Here is a 13,967-nt window from a genome sequence, read left to right on the forward strand (position 1 = left end):
CTTTACAACCACACACCTAGCCATCCTGCTTTATCTCTGAAGAGAGACAGCCCCATTAACATGGACGATGCTGAACTGGCAGTGCTGTTGATGAAGTGGTTAGACTGGCAACCTTGCAGAAGGGGCAGTAAAGCTGAATAAGCTTTATGGAGATTGCTCCACAGGTAAGAATTTTGGTTCCTGATGAGCTGGTAGGTGTGACTGAATTGCCCATTGATACTGTATTTGCAAAGGAATTTAGAAACTTAATTTAGTTTCCAAAACCCCTAGAATTTGGTAAAATCAATTTAAATTAATAAAGGCTTCTAGTCTGGGCCAAGTCTCCCTGTAAGTCCTTTATAAAAGTTCCTTCAAGTTCCCCATGAAAGCTAGGGATGCATTCATCTTGAAGGAGATCTTTTGTCACCCAAGGGAGGTAACACACAGATTAAGGGGAGGAGACAGACATCTGGGGAACAAGGGAAGGGAAAGAAAGCCCTCTTTCTTCCCAATAGCATCAGCTGCCTAATCTTATGTCTTCTGAGCACTTCTGAGCAACGGTTGAAGCCAGTAAATGTACCAAATCACAACTCCAAGGTTACATTGCAGGTAAAGACAGAGCTACTGAGAATGTTTTCTGCTGAGTAGTTCTGTTAGGGCTCCTGTCCTGGTTACTGGGCTAGTGTAAACAAAAGCATTTCTGTATCAGAAGTTGAAACTTCACTCGGTGATTAAGAAGAAATACCCCTTTGGGAGTTAAAGGGTGGTATGCGTGTAAAAAAAAGGCAGCCAATATGCAAAAAAATTAGGCTGCAAGGTCTCTGCCAGACCCAGGCCACATGCTTGAAAGGGCAGGTGCCAGTAGACTTGCAGACAAATGCAAAGAATCCTTCTCCTAATCTCTTAGCTCAAAATGTGGCATTTAAGAAAACCCAGAAAACATCAAGAGGTGGCATATTCCATCACTAACACCACTCCCCCCAACATGCACCAGCAGATAAGAGAAAAATTCCCTGTGTGGAATAATTATTGTTGGCAAGGAGGGTATTGATGTTGGGGAAGGAGGAGAGCTTGCTTCTGACTGCTTTCACTAGCCCTGCACATCCTAGAGAAGAAAAATAAAGCCCTGTTTTGACTAGCAATGTGAGCAAACAGGGCTTAAAAGCTAAATAGAACGAGACAGAGACAGTGAGGGGAGGAATACCTCTCTGGCTGAGAGAAGCACATGCCCCTCGCTGTGCGTGCACGCAGCCCTGGCAAAACATGGGTGCCGTGACGTTGAGGCAACATACGTTTATCCTAGGAAAACAACTCAAACAAAATAGCCAGAACAACTGTGCCGCTGACAGACAGTGTCCTGACTTGTACCTTCGGCTTCATTTTGAAGCATACAGCTCTTGGCTGTTGCTGAAATAGCAAGTGTTTCAGATGGACAGATGAGATACTTGGCCATCTGGGAGCCTTGTCAATGGGCCAAGCCTGCAAAAAGGTCTGACTTTGGTATTGACCCTCATGGGACAATTTCCTCCTTTTTTCCTTTTTTTTGGCAATTGTTAGGGAAAGGATATTGCCAAGGGACACTCGTATTACATGGTGCAGCAGCCTCTTAGATACCTGATAGCAGAGCACAAGTAGCACCTCTCAGTGCATTTTAGATGGGTAGGAATGTTACCATCAGTGGCTCAGCTAGATACAGCTGCCCCTTCCACATTTTGGTATCAGTTCTTATTTTCTGTGGTTCCGCTGGTTTTACTGAGATTGCATCCAGACCACAAAGCAAGACACGGGGCAAGGCAACGTGGCACAGTCTGGGTTTTAAGTGAGACGCCTTGCCTGGCTAGTTGCACATCAGAGTTACTTGCAGGGAGTCTTTTCAGAGAAATAAAAAGATCCATTCAGAGGATCTCAAGGCCTTTTGCATATTTTTAAAGTGTATAGGTCGTCAGGGAGCCTATATCCCACTAACAGTTTGGCTGGGGTTCTCTTGGACTCTGTAGATGACTGTCTTCAAGACTTCATATTTCCTGCAGTCTTACAGATGCACAAGTTGCCTTACAGTTACAGAAGTTACTGCGTGTAATATGAATACTACTCTGAGCATTGTTCCCACTGTATTTTGTATTGTAAATTTTTTAACACGAAAATTATTATTAGCGGTTGAAGCATTGTGTTTAGAGTCCTTATTTCTCAATAATTCTGGGATCATCTTAAAACATAGGTTTCTTAGATGTTTCTCTGTGTGTGAGATCTCCCTGAATATGTCTCTTTCTCTTTCAAAAACACTTATTTCAAACTGTGCCTGTGTTTAATGCAGATTTTAACCTTTGAAGAAATTTGTGTATTGCAGTACTGGAAACCTGGCAAACATCATTAAAAAATGCGGCTGCATGTTTGAGTAAACTCAAGCCCAAACTCAGCTGATTGTAATTAAAGTTGCTGAGAAAAAACGTTGTTGCAAATTGCCAAGGAAAAACAGTCTCCCTTCCACCCCCCTCCACAAAATCATAAACATTTCTATGAAATGGAACAATTTTTGGAAAAAATAAAAAGGGAGAGTGAAAAGCACAATTTCCCAGGGGTGTTTAATTTCATTTCTTCATCTATCTCAACTGTTTTCTAGTTCCAAAAAGTTTCCAGTAATCTTTGTGAAGCAGATCCCTTATTTCAAGATGCCTGTTTTGCAATCAGAGTGGAACATGTACCAAAGTGGTCTGTTCCCATCTCTCATTTCCCAGCTATCACAAAATCAAAATTTTCTGATTCTGCTGCCAGTGAAGCTTTCTGCCCTCAAATGCCCCAGTGCAATCTCTACCTGAGCTTCAACCTGATAAAATTTCAGTGCTGCCAAATACCAGCTCAGATCCCATCTGAGCTCTTAGATTACTTAGTGCGTTACAATCATTGGTTGGGGGGGGTGGGGGTGATATGGTTGTGGGGGCAGTAGGGAAAGGAGGCATTCTGCAAATCTGCTTTAAGTGTTTACAAGTGGTTTCCTTGACTCCACTGGGAAGGTTATCTGAGCCGGCTGTATGCTCCATGAGGAAAGCACGGCACAATCGGACCCTGGACCCAGAATAGCTAGAGCCGAGTTACTGGCAGAGCCAAGTTCTCCCACATGGCCTTGCCAGCCCTGCTTTTTCTTTTTATTTATTTTTTTTTCCCAATGTGCTGAGTTTGTTTGTTTTCTTTTATTTTAGATTCCCCAAAATAGGCCTGTCACATCTTGAGGCCCCTGCACACCATCAGAAACATAATTACAAGACCTGAGTCGAAAAATGTCAACTAAACCCTGACTGACTCAACCCCAAAATCAGATGGAATAGACCACATAACTGTCTTGCTCAGCAAAAGCCAGTGTGAATGTGGAGCCTTTTTGTCTGGTCACTGGGGTCAACATGCTTGTATGTGTAGGACCAACTGTAGTAAACAATGCAAAGGTGTTGTACTGAGCCTGGCACTTTATGTCTCCCTCCCATTCCGTTCCCAGCAAGAGGCCAAATGTGCATCATCCACCTCTGCAGTGATGGAAAAGTGAGATTTTTCTCATTACTCTCATTATTGCACAGCAACTTTTTTGGAAAAGACAGGACCTTGCTTTTGGTCTCAACAGAACCCCTAAATGTCATAAAAGGGGTGAAATCTGAGAGGACTATGTCTATTATACCGGTACGTTTGTGGTAACAAATGAATTAAATCCAACACTGCACAGTCATGGAAATAGAAGTCTGAGTCATTACAGCCCTCAGTTGGATTTGAACTACCAATCAACACACTGAAGACTAATAGGGTACTTATTCCAAGGAAAAAAACACCACCAACAAAAGACTTAATTAGGTAATGAGGAAGATAGTTACCACTTGCTATAAATGTTCCGTCTCACCCCAGGCTAAATATGTTCAATAGTAAGGGGAATTCCTAAAAGCGTGTCTAAAAATTTTCCATGGGGGGCATATTGGGAAGTCCCATCTCCTTGTCACATTCGTATAGCTTGTTGGTCCCTGCTTTGGACTTAGAACAATGCAGGGAAATTTCCATTCTGGGACCATCAGTGATCAGAGAGAGCACTTTGGAATGAAACTGCTTGGAAGACCCAGATGTGGACTCCAAAACAGTATCAACATCTGACTTCTTCCTGCAGGTGCTACGATGGCCAGCCTTGCTCCTGTGGCTCATGGTGGCCAGCCTTACTCCTCTGGCTCTCCTACTCCTGCAGTTCCTGCTGACTTAAAGCTGGTTGTAAAACTGGTCTGAGGAACTATTACAAACTTTGATTTGGGGCTGAGAGAAGCCAATGATAATATTTTTTAAGGTTTTCTGGGATTTTTAGGTGAATTTGACAAAATTTGAAGAACAGGTGAAGGCAGCTCCCAGTGTAAAATATCAAAACACTGTCCTGTTCTCCCCAGGAGCTGACTCAGCCCAAAGTGGTTTGGAGTTGCAGTCTTTCAGGTTCAATGAACCAACACTTTATGATAATCTTGTATTTCCTTCTGAAATTGCTGAAAATCAACATGCTTTCCCTTCGCCCTCTATCTCTTTCCCAGGTCTTTGTCATTCTATGTTCTCTTCTTTCCTAGACCTTGCTGTTAAAGAAATAAATCATCTCTCTACCTTTCTTGTCTTTCTTTTCAGCTGATTTCCTCACAACGAAGCACTGCCTAGAACAAGTAGGAAGAGAAGACAAAAGTGCAGGTTGCACTTCTGCAAGGAACAGATTATCTTAGTCTTAGGCTGGGGCACCTGGATACCACAAGTGTACAACTAATGAAAGATGCTAGAAGTAGCATAGTTCAGATACTTTCTAAAGCAGCAAATGTTATTGTTTCTTTTAAGGTAGTTTTATCATGTTTTCGTCAGGGCAGAGATGTGCTACTGATATTATTAATCTATCACAATTCATCTACTCTGCCTTACAAGAAATCTAAGTGTTACTGTATTATTAGCTGTTTGTGACACATTAGAGTCTGAGACAGGTGAAATGTCCTACTCAGAGTGAGGAAATAATACCTTGATATTACTAGAGGCTAGTAAAAGAGAGTGCTGGTAGGTTTTTTCTTCCAAGAATTCCCAGCTGGATTCCTAAGGTTGTTTTAAATGGTGGTTTTAACCTAAAGAGATGGATTCCTATGAAACAGACTGGAAGCTGAGTTTGGTGCTTTATCAGGATCAGATACGTACTTTGCAGTGTTGGCATGCAGTAGAACTGGATTGTCACTTACCACCCAGGGCTTGCTGCAGAAGTTGTAGATAGAGTAGAGGGAGTTGACTGTGTGGATGCCACCATACTGGAGGCCTATGATGAGGCTGCGGAAGTCCTCTCCCAGTGCCATGCTGTAGGCATGCTGCCGGATGAGGACAAAGTCGGGCTTGAAGGACCTGGGAGAGATGAGAAGATGTGACGTTTTACTTTCAGACACTCAGCAACACTTCCAGCCTCCTCCTGTTTCTTTTCCATCCTTCCTTTTCGTTAATGCATATTGCTCTTCTTGTGCCTCTCATCATGGGTTGCTTATGTTAGAAGGTAACAAACCAAACAAAAAACTCATTAAAAGAAGGAAAAATCCAACACAGCTGCATGTGTGAGAGTGTAGAAATGGGCCAAAGAGATTTGCTGCAGTTTCCATGTCACTCAGGCATGCACAGGAACAAGCCACAAACAGAGCCAAAGGTCATAAATTCACTGGTGGGGGATTCTCTTTTCTTTTTAAAAGCTTGGCCATATTTGGCAGGCTCGTTGCAATGTGTGATGCAGATGAGGGAGCAAGTTTGTTTCCTGACTATTGAAGTCGATATTGAAGCAATGCCCAGTGGGTGGGAAGATCATGAGGGATTTCAAAAAGCTATCATACACATCCATACATTGACATACATTCCCTCTTTAATCAGTTTACTACATACACAGCACATCCCAGGCTCTTATGGCTATGAGTCAACAACTAAAGGGCAGGCATGGTAATGTAATTAATCAAATGAACACAGTCCCCCATCCAGTGCTGTGACTCATGGCGTGGACTCCCAGAGTATTATTTAGCAAGACTCGAGCTGGGACTCCTGTGGTTCAACAGCAGCAGCTCTCAGCAAATGCATAGAAAAGTGAGGCCATTTCTAGGTAAGCCAACAGGCGATGGATTATCTTTCAAACAGCCAGATTTCATTCTTTGCTGACACCGTGTCTTCAGAGCCATTCAGGAATCTCTGGAAACAGCAGCTGGAAGAAACTGTTCCCAAAATGGAGCTCAGCAGTTCATTCTTGAAGGCATGGAAGGGGCTTTTCCACTGAAACAGGGGATTATTTTATACTTTAACAGAGGTTGCATCAAGGACATAGGAAAAATTTCCATGCTGTATTAAAGAGAAATGAGCTATGTAACCAGGTCCCATTACCTCATTACCCTTGAACTTTTTCTTTGCTAAGAGACTATAATTTCTATCCTTCGGATGTATGAGCTGGAAACGCTTTGGGTTTATAGCCCCTATTTATATTTCCATCATTCTGGTAGCGAAATCCGAGATGGTGACTCTGGGCCAGATTGTGGCAACAAACACTGTATACAAAATTCAGCTCAGCTTTGTTGTTTTAAAGCTGTTCATTTTGTTTGTTGGTCTTGGGCTTTTGTTATCGCCTGAGACATGGTGAGGAGCATGCCCTGCTTTTGTGATGCAAGAGGCCAAGCTTTGGAAATGTTGTGATTCCCTCCTATGGAGTACTTTTAAACCCAGGCATGTTCCCTAATGTACTTGGCATCAAAGGTGGCATGCATCTCCAGCAGCGAGACGCATAATGAGCACCAGGAGGGCTGTGCTATCACTGTGCAGCTGATTTATGGACCTCTCTCATGTCAATGGGGGTGAGGCAAGTGGTGACCCCCTGCTGAGAAACAGCAAGTAAATACAAATCTTGGAAAGCTTGCTCCATTCTGCTGGACTTGCCATGTAGAAGATACCCCAGAGGCAGGCACAGGTCCTCAGGAAGGATTAACCAGCTTCCTAGGACCAACTCTGCGCTAAGTTGTGCGGCCTGGAGGGGCAGGAGCTTCAGGCATGTTCCTCCTTCATTCAGCTTTCTGAGCATATGAAGAAGAAAATGGTCCCTATTACGGCTCAAGTCTTTCCCCAAACTTGACTTAGGGAACAGCACTTACTGGGGCTGCGTGGTAATGGTTCAGACCACTGCTCCAATCTGCCCAGAGGAAGCAGAAGTATTTGCCCTTGAAAACCAGTGATCAACAGGGTGGGACGTGGTGCTGTGGTGGGGAGGAAGCATGCAAATGAGCTTGGCCAGCTAGAGGGAGGACACACAGTGGCTGGGAAACTGCCTTCAGTGGCTTTACTTCTGCCAGCGAAAAGTTTAGGAAAAAAGCTCTTATGTTTTCAGGTCCTGGCAAAAGAAGAGTTTCTCAACTTAGAAGATGGACACAAGAATACAGAATTAATGTAGACAAGCCTATTCTCAAACTCTGCATCATGTAGGAAGGCAGGGCACTCTATCATGCAGCAGATGAGGAGTGAATCTCTAAAGCGAAGGTGGACACTGAATCCCTGTTTTGAGCCATGGGACAATGAGGATGTTCCCATGGATACTGAGAACAAGGCAGAGGAGTGCAGGGCCTGGGACTAGCTGCGAATAAACATCAGCTGGAGAGACCCAGAGTCTGCGAGACGTCTGTAATGGAGAAACAGAGATCAGCAGCAAAATGTGAAGCAAGGGGCTGGGAAGGGTAGCAGGCAGTAAGAGGGAAGTGAATGCTTATGGTAGGAATGTCGGTGTGAAAATTGAATAACTGGGGGTACCACTGATCTGGGGAAAAAAGAGCTTAATTGCTTTACACAAGGATTCTTACTTTTTTGGTGGAAGACTACTTTTGCAAGCTAGTACTAATTATGAGAGTGTAAAGCTTAAGCTAATGTAGTGAGCCTTGGATTTGGAATAGCTAGTAACAACTGTTTTCTTTGCTTGTTCAACCCAACCCAATAACATCTCCCATGTCAGAAAGTTGAAATCCTTGGCAGACAGACAGGTTAGGCAGAAGTCCCATATTTGAAACACCGTTGCCAAAACCTTTGGGTGATCCAAACTCAGTAGCACCTACTGTGCTGAGGTCTCAAGCACTCGAGGAGTCTGGCAGGAGCAGGAGAACAATTACAGAAGCACATATCTTGCCTCTCCACTAGATCTGTCCAGCCAGCATTTAGATGACCACAAGCGGTCTTGAATAAAACTGTGCCTAGATCCCTGCTAAAGACAGGTCATGGGAATGGGTTTGGTCACAAAAAGAATACAGGAGAGCCCATTCAAACATCTAACGGACAGGGAGATGGGATAGGTAAATGGAACTAGAAATAAACCACAGATTTAAAACATATGGCTAATAAGCTGTGCTCTGCATGTTGGTGCTGTGCCCTTTCTGGGCAGCATGGCAGACACATACCTGAAGTCATGGATCTTCAGTAGCATGATAGCCAGATGGATGAAGCTTCCAGGAGAAAGCTGGAGCTCATCTTTGGCCACGAGTCTTTTACAGAAGCCCTTTCTCAGACCCCAAGAGCTCTCATGTAGAGTTTGGCTCCTAGCACTGCCTGGCAAAATAAAGCCCACTAAAATGCATGTAACACATTCCCAGAGAGGCATAGAGATACAAGAATCCTTTGTTTAAAAAAATAATAGTTCAGGAGACTGGAAAAAGTTCATCTGCAGATTGAAATAGCTGGTGAGATTTCATTTTCCTCTGGAATGGAAAAGTGCTTTCCTTTCAGCTCGTGTCGCCACAGGCAATGGCCTCTGCCACACATGGCATGAGCCTTCCAGTGCTCTGAGTGGTGCACAACTGAACCAGCCACCCCCAGAGTGAAGCAGACCCCCTCACATCCCTGTGGCTTTTCTCCCTTTGCAGTAGTTGCCTCCTTGTCCCAGACGCTAGCCAGGGCACATGGCAACTGCTCAGCCTACCTCTCCTCCTGGCAATCGAGATTGGCCAGCGACCACCAATCACCCCTATATGATAGTGTCTGGCTAGTGCTGCCAGTCCTGAGCCTGGACTCTGATATTGTGATGCAGGATGCTTATTTGCATTTAACTAACTCTTTTTCAACCTGTTCCAATGCATTTTAGCAGTCTCTTTCTTTCTTAGTGGTAAAACTGTACTTTAGAGACGAACCTAAATATAAAGCCTAGATCCAAAATACCTACTAGGAAGAGATGTGACTGCAGAATATAATTTCTTAGGTTGGACCTGTCTGCCTTTAAATCTGTGACAGCGTTAGCTGTCTTGGAAATAGTTTTGTCAGAGATGAGGGAATACAAACAATTTAAGAGATTCCTGATGTTAAATATGGAAGTTAAACATCTCAGGAGCAGCAGTAGCTATTCTGGTGATCATGTGTCTAACTTCTCTAATTATGAGAAGAGAATCAGCTCTGAAAAGATCATCAATAACATTGCTCTGCAGAACGCTGGTCCCCAGGCTGCTTTGGGGTAGAGATGATGACAGCAAATCCTGCTGGGAGGTTTCATGCCTTAAAGAGATTTCCTGTTTCTTATTTCTGCATATAGCCATAACTCTGGCTTGCTTCTTGGTCCTTCAGCTTTTCTCACTGAAGCGCCAAGAGCTTCATGGGCATGAAGAAAGAACACACAAGAATAGATTATGTTGTCAAAATACCTTTTAATGATCCCTTCCACTGTGAACAATCAGCTGCAGCCAAAGGGTAGACTGGCTTTATACATTAGCATTATGATGGGTTTAGAGAGATTTTTGTCTGGGCTGTGGGAGAAGGATGGGCTCTTCTGCTCACTTTCTTGAAGAGTGCCAGTCTTACAGTACTCTTTGGCCTTCATATCAATAGAAAAAGATCTTTCCTGGACACTGAAGATGCACATCCTCACTTCAGGTCCTCTCTACCCTCCATTATTCAAGAAGGCTTCATTGAGTTTTCTGACACTTCCCAGTGATCAATATATTTTGACTAAGTTCTCTTCCAAAGCCTTTCCTATCTACTTGGCATGACACACGGAGGAAGAAAAGTGCATAATTAAGCAATATGATACAACAAGCTTTGCATTACTAGCAATTAATGGATCCTTCAGGCAAGCTTCTGAGGCACAAATCCAAGCCATAAGAGACTGCAACTACCTGAGAAGTGCAATAATCCCTCCAACTATGCAGTGCCTTAGGTGTCTGAGAGGTAATAGAAAATGGCATTTACAAATAGGAACAAGTTCTTCTTGTGTTTTACTTGGGTGCTAATAGTATAAAAAGTAGTATGAAATCTTGACATTTTCACCTATCATGATGTTAGATTTAACGTTATGTTTGATCTCATAGAAAAATGGGAAATTTGCTGAGAAAAAAAATCTCATTTCAGTCAAAACCTCATGTCATATTTTCCACAGAATGAATTAAACTCTGCTGAAGTTGTTCAAAGAAAGAATGAATGTGGTTACTTATACGAATAAGGTAACACAAAGCTGGGTTTAGAGAAACAAGAAAGCAATGCAGAATAGAATGACCTCTCTTTACCAGGCTGGAGAAGAGGAGCAGGGGTCTTTTGGGACACTGTAATAGAGAATGGCTGAGGAAAACCCACAGGGTGTGGGGGATACCAGTGTAGCAAAAGCAGCAGGAACCAGGAATTATGGTTGCAGTAGGACCAGTACCACTATATGCAGACAAGGACACCTTGGAAGATGCTCTGATTTGCTTCTCAGCCACAGGCCAATGGTCAATGAGCCATAAAATTGCATGTCACACACTGTCCAAACTGTAATGTGGCAGTCTCCTAAGTCTGCCATATATTTTACTTGTATCTGATCAACCTTGACAAGGAAAAGCATATGGACCTGGATGATGCTTCAAAGTAGTAACAACCACACCTGTCAACAGCAGCTTGCCTTCAGAATGTTTGTGACCTGAAGCTTTTACAGAAAGTGACCCAAGTACTTTCCAACATCACAGAATAAAGTCATGGAGTGATTTAGGTCAGAGAGGATCTTTGGAAATAATCTGGCCCAACACTCTGCTTATTGCAGGGCTAACATTAAAGTGATATTAGATTGATCAGGGTCTTGTCCTGCCAAAGTTTGAATATTTCCAAGGAAGATCTCCTAGCATCTCTGGGCACTTGTTCCAGTGTTTGACCACTTCACTGTGGAAATTTTTTAAAAAATTGTATCTAATTATAATTTCACCTGCTGCTACTTGTGTCCGATTTTTCTTTTCCTTTCACTGCACATCTTCAAGAAGAGTGTGGCTTCATTTTCTCTAGACTCTCCTCTTAGTTGCCTGAGAGCTGTAGGTGGATCCCTCTCAGCCTCCTCTTACAGACTGAACAAAACCATCTCAGTCTCTCCTTGGATGTCTTTAGTCCAGTTCAGTGAGTTTAGTGGCCATTCACTCAACTCGTTCCAATTTGTCAATGCCTTTTTTGTACTGGGGAGCTCACAGCTGGACGCAGTACTCCAGATGCGAATAGTGACTCGTTAGATACCTTGCTAATACCATCCTGTGAGCCATAGGGCTCCTTCCCTGCAACGGTACACAGGACCTCCAGGTCCTTTTGCACAGAGCTGTTTTCTCTCCAGCTGCCCCCCAGCCGTACTGGGGTTATTCCTCCCGCACTGCAAGACTTTGTGATTCTCCTTATTGAATTCCATGAAGTTCCCATTGGCTCATTTCCCCAGCTGTTGAGGTCCCTCTGAATGGCAGCTCTGCTCTCTGGCATATCTATCGCTCCCCACCCTCTAGTTGTCACCCACGAGCTTGTTGAGGCTGTAGTCTATCCCTATATCAAGTAATTAATGAAGATCCGCCTTGACCAGTATAGTGCAGGTGCAGCAGGACTTGGCCCTTCACTTTGCTCTCTGCCGTTCCCTGGAAGAAGCCTCAGTAAAAACCCATGTATAAAGGAGACAAATTAAGGTAGGATTGGGAAGAAAAAAATAAAGCCGATCGAGACTGGAACAATCTACAACAGTCTTTAATCATTCTTGCATTCAGTCCAGGATTAACTAATTAAAGAGTGCTCTAGGCCCTGGCAGCACATTTCTTACTGGAAAGAATTACTGTAAATGCGAAAAGGGCCAGGGAGTAGTTTAGTCTCTGGGATGTTCCCCACCCTGGTCTGCTCACAGTGACTTTTGCTTTCTGGCAGCTGCCTGCACGCCAAATGTTTTCCCAATAACTGTCAGCATCCTGCCTGCACGTCGGCTGGGCGCCAGCTGCTGGGGAGGTGAAGGGGGACATTATTCATCTGGGAGATCAGTAAACCCCAAAGGGAGAAGCAAGGCTCCAAGCAGCTGTTTAGCAGCAGGAGCTGAGGTGGAAGCAACTGAGAATAAATACATAAATAAGTACACCCCAACTTCTCTTCTCTTTTTTTAGCTCCTGCTCAAAAAAAAGAGAATGGGGGCAGGCAGGTGGAGAGAAGGGTGATAGTAGTAAATCATCCCCTGTGTGGGAATAATTTCTCAGTTTATAAATGTTTTCTGGAGGTGTTAAATTGCTTCATGTGTAACTGCAGCCTCCCAGGACCTACCCTATTTGACATCTTGTCCCAGCCCATTGTCTCTGCAGGGCATTTTGATAAGTGGTCATTTGGCATGTTAGTGTTTTGCCTAAAGTAGTACTTTCAAAAGCTTACATGGTTGCACACACTTCTCCATTATGTTTATAGATCACCATGCCACCAATACAAAAATATTGCCCAAATGTTGCTCAGTGTTAAAAATATATAGCACATATTGTACTATACCATGTGGTACCTTCTGTGAATCTTGAGAGAAACATGCACTCAACAGACTTTTCCATCTGGCTTCTAGAAACCTAAACTCTCCCAATCAAATTCTCCCATTTTTTTCTCCCCTCTGCATCTTCGCAGAAGTTCTTAGAATGTTGGTTTGGAAGCACCAAAAAAAAAAAGAAAAAAAAAAGAAAAAGACATTCTGAAAAACATATTCTAAAACCCACCCAAATTAGATCAAGAGTTAAATTAAAAAAGGCAGGGACTAGACAGAGTCTAGGGTTCCTCTTTGACACAAGCTTCCTGGAAGATGAGAAGCTGGAAAGTGACCTACTACCTACCAATACGTCCTACATCAGTGTCAGGGACAGTAGCTACTCCCATGACCTCCCTGGATATTATCCCTGTAGAACTGCAAGAAACCACTAACTCTTCTGGATGAATAGTCCTCAAGAGACAAGAAAATACCCATCTCCTAGCAATGTGCAGCTACTTTGTGGTGAGAAAGCATGGCTGCTGTAGATTAGAAAACCCACATGCCTCTTTAGGGAGCAGCTTGTCAGTGGCCCTGTGGGGTGAGAGAACCTACTGGGATGGGAAAAGGTGCAGTGAGCAGAAGACAGTGTCCTCACTGGACTTTAAAGAATCTTGCATCCTGTAGCGAGCAGATCTTTTTTAGCCGGAGTACACATCTCCTGTGGTCTTCAAGTTCTGAATAGCGGGAAACTGCTACTGGGCTGGCCAGTTTCTTCCCCATTCCGCCCCTGTAAAAGGATTTGCTTCCTCATGCTGTGATTTTATTGCAGCTTGCAGTGCAAAAACATGCTTTGGGAGAAAAGCACTTTCAGGTCCTGCTCTGTTTGGGATGGTGATTCAACAGGCTGCTGTTCTGTTATCAGAGCACAGAGCATAGTAGAAGCACTGAATCAGCTGGAACCAACAGGAAAGTTGGTATTTATTAAAGGAATGAATGGGCTTGTATAGAGGAATGAGAGCATTCACTGACTCCACCGCAGCTGTGAGTGACAAGGGCATATCACCCAAGGTGAGCAGGGTGAGACACACACCTTCTTATACAGACCAGGCAAATTCAGGCAACACCTGTAGGACTAAGCACCACTCCACAGCAGAGACCCTTCTCCACAGCAAGGCTTTGTTCACAGCTCTCAGCTCCTCTTTGCTTTGCTGTCAGTTTTGTCACCCCTCTCCACTTGCCAGGGCCATTGCTCCGTGCCAGGTCCTCCCCATTTTGG

General features: G+C 43.7%; 1 protein-coding gene across 2 annotated transcripts in view; it reads right to left on the reverse strand.

The window, feature by feature from the left end:
* Positions 1 to 13,967, reverse strand: part of SYN3 (synapsin III) — a 179,278-nt gene that overhangs the window by 135,273 nt on the left and 30,038 nt on the right. Inside the window, exons 4-5 of one of the 2 annotated variants that reach the window (XM_086468580.1) lie at positions 13,300 to 13,302; positions 5,199 to 5,355 (exon numbers count right to left, since the gene is read on the reverse strand). In XM_086468580.1, coding sequence (XP_086324706.1) covers positions 5,199 to 5,355; positions 13,300 to 13,302 — 160 coding nt within the window. The remainder of the gene's footprint in view (positions 1 to 5,198; positions 5,356 to 13,299; positions 13,303 to 13,967) is intronic. The other variant, XM_086468573.1, reaches the window with a different exon arrangement.

This window comes from Leptosomus discolor, chromosome 1, assembly GCF_034619465.1.
Source record: "Leptosomus discolor isolate bLepDis1 chromosome 1, bLepDis1.hap2, whole genome shotgun sequence".
NCBI lineage: Eukaryota > Metazoa > Chordata > Aves > Leptosomiformes > Leptosomidae > Leptosomus > Leptosomus discolor.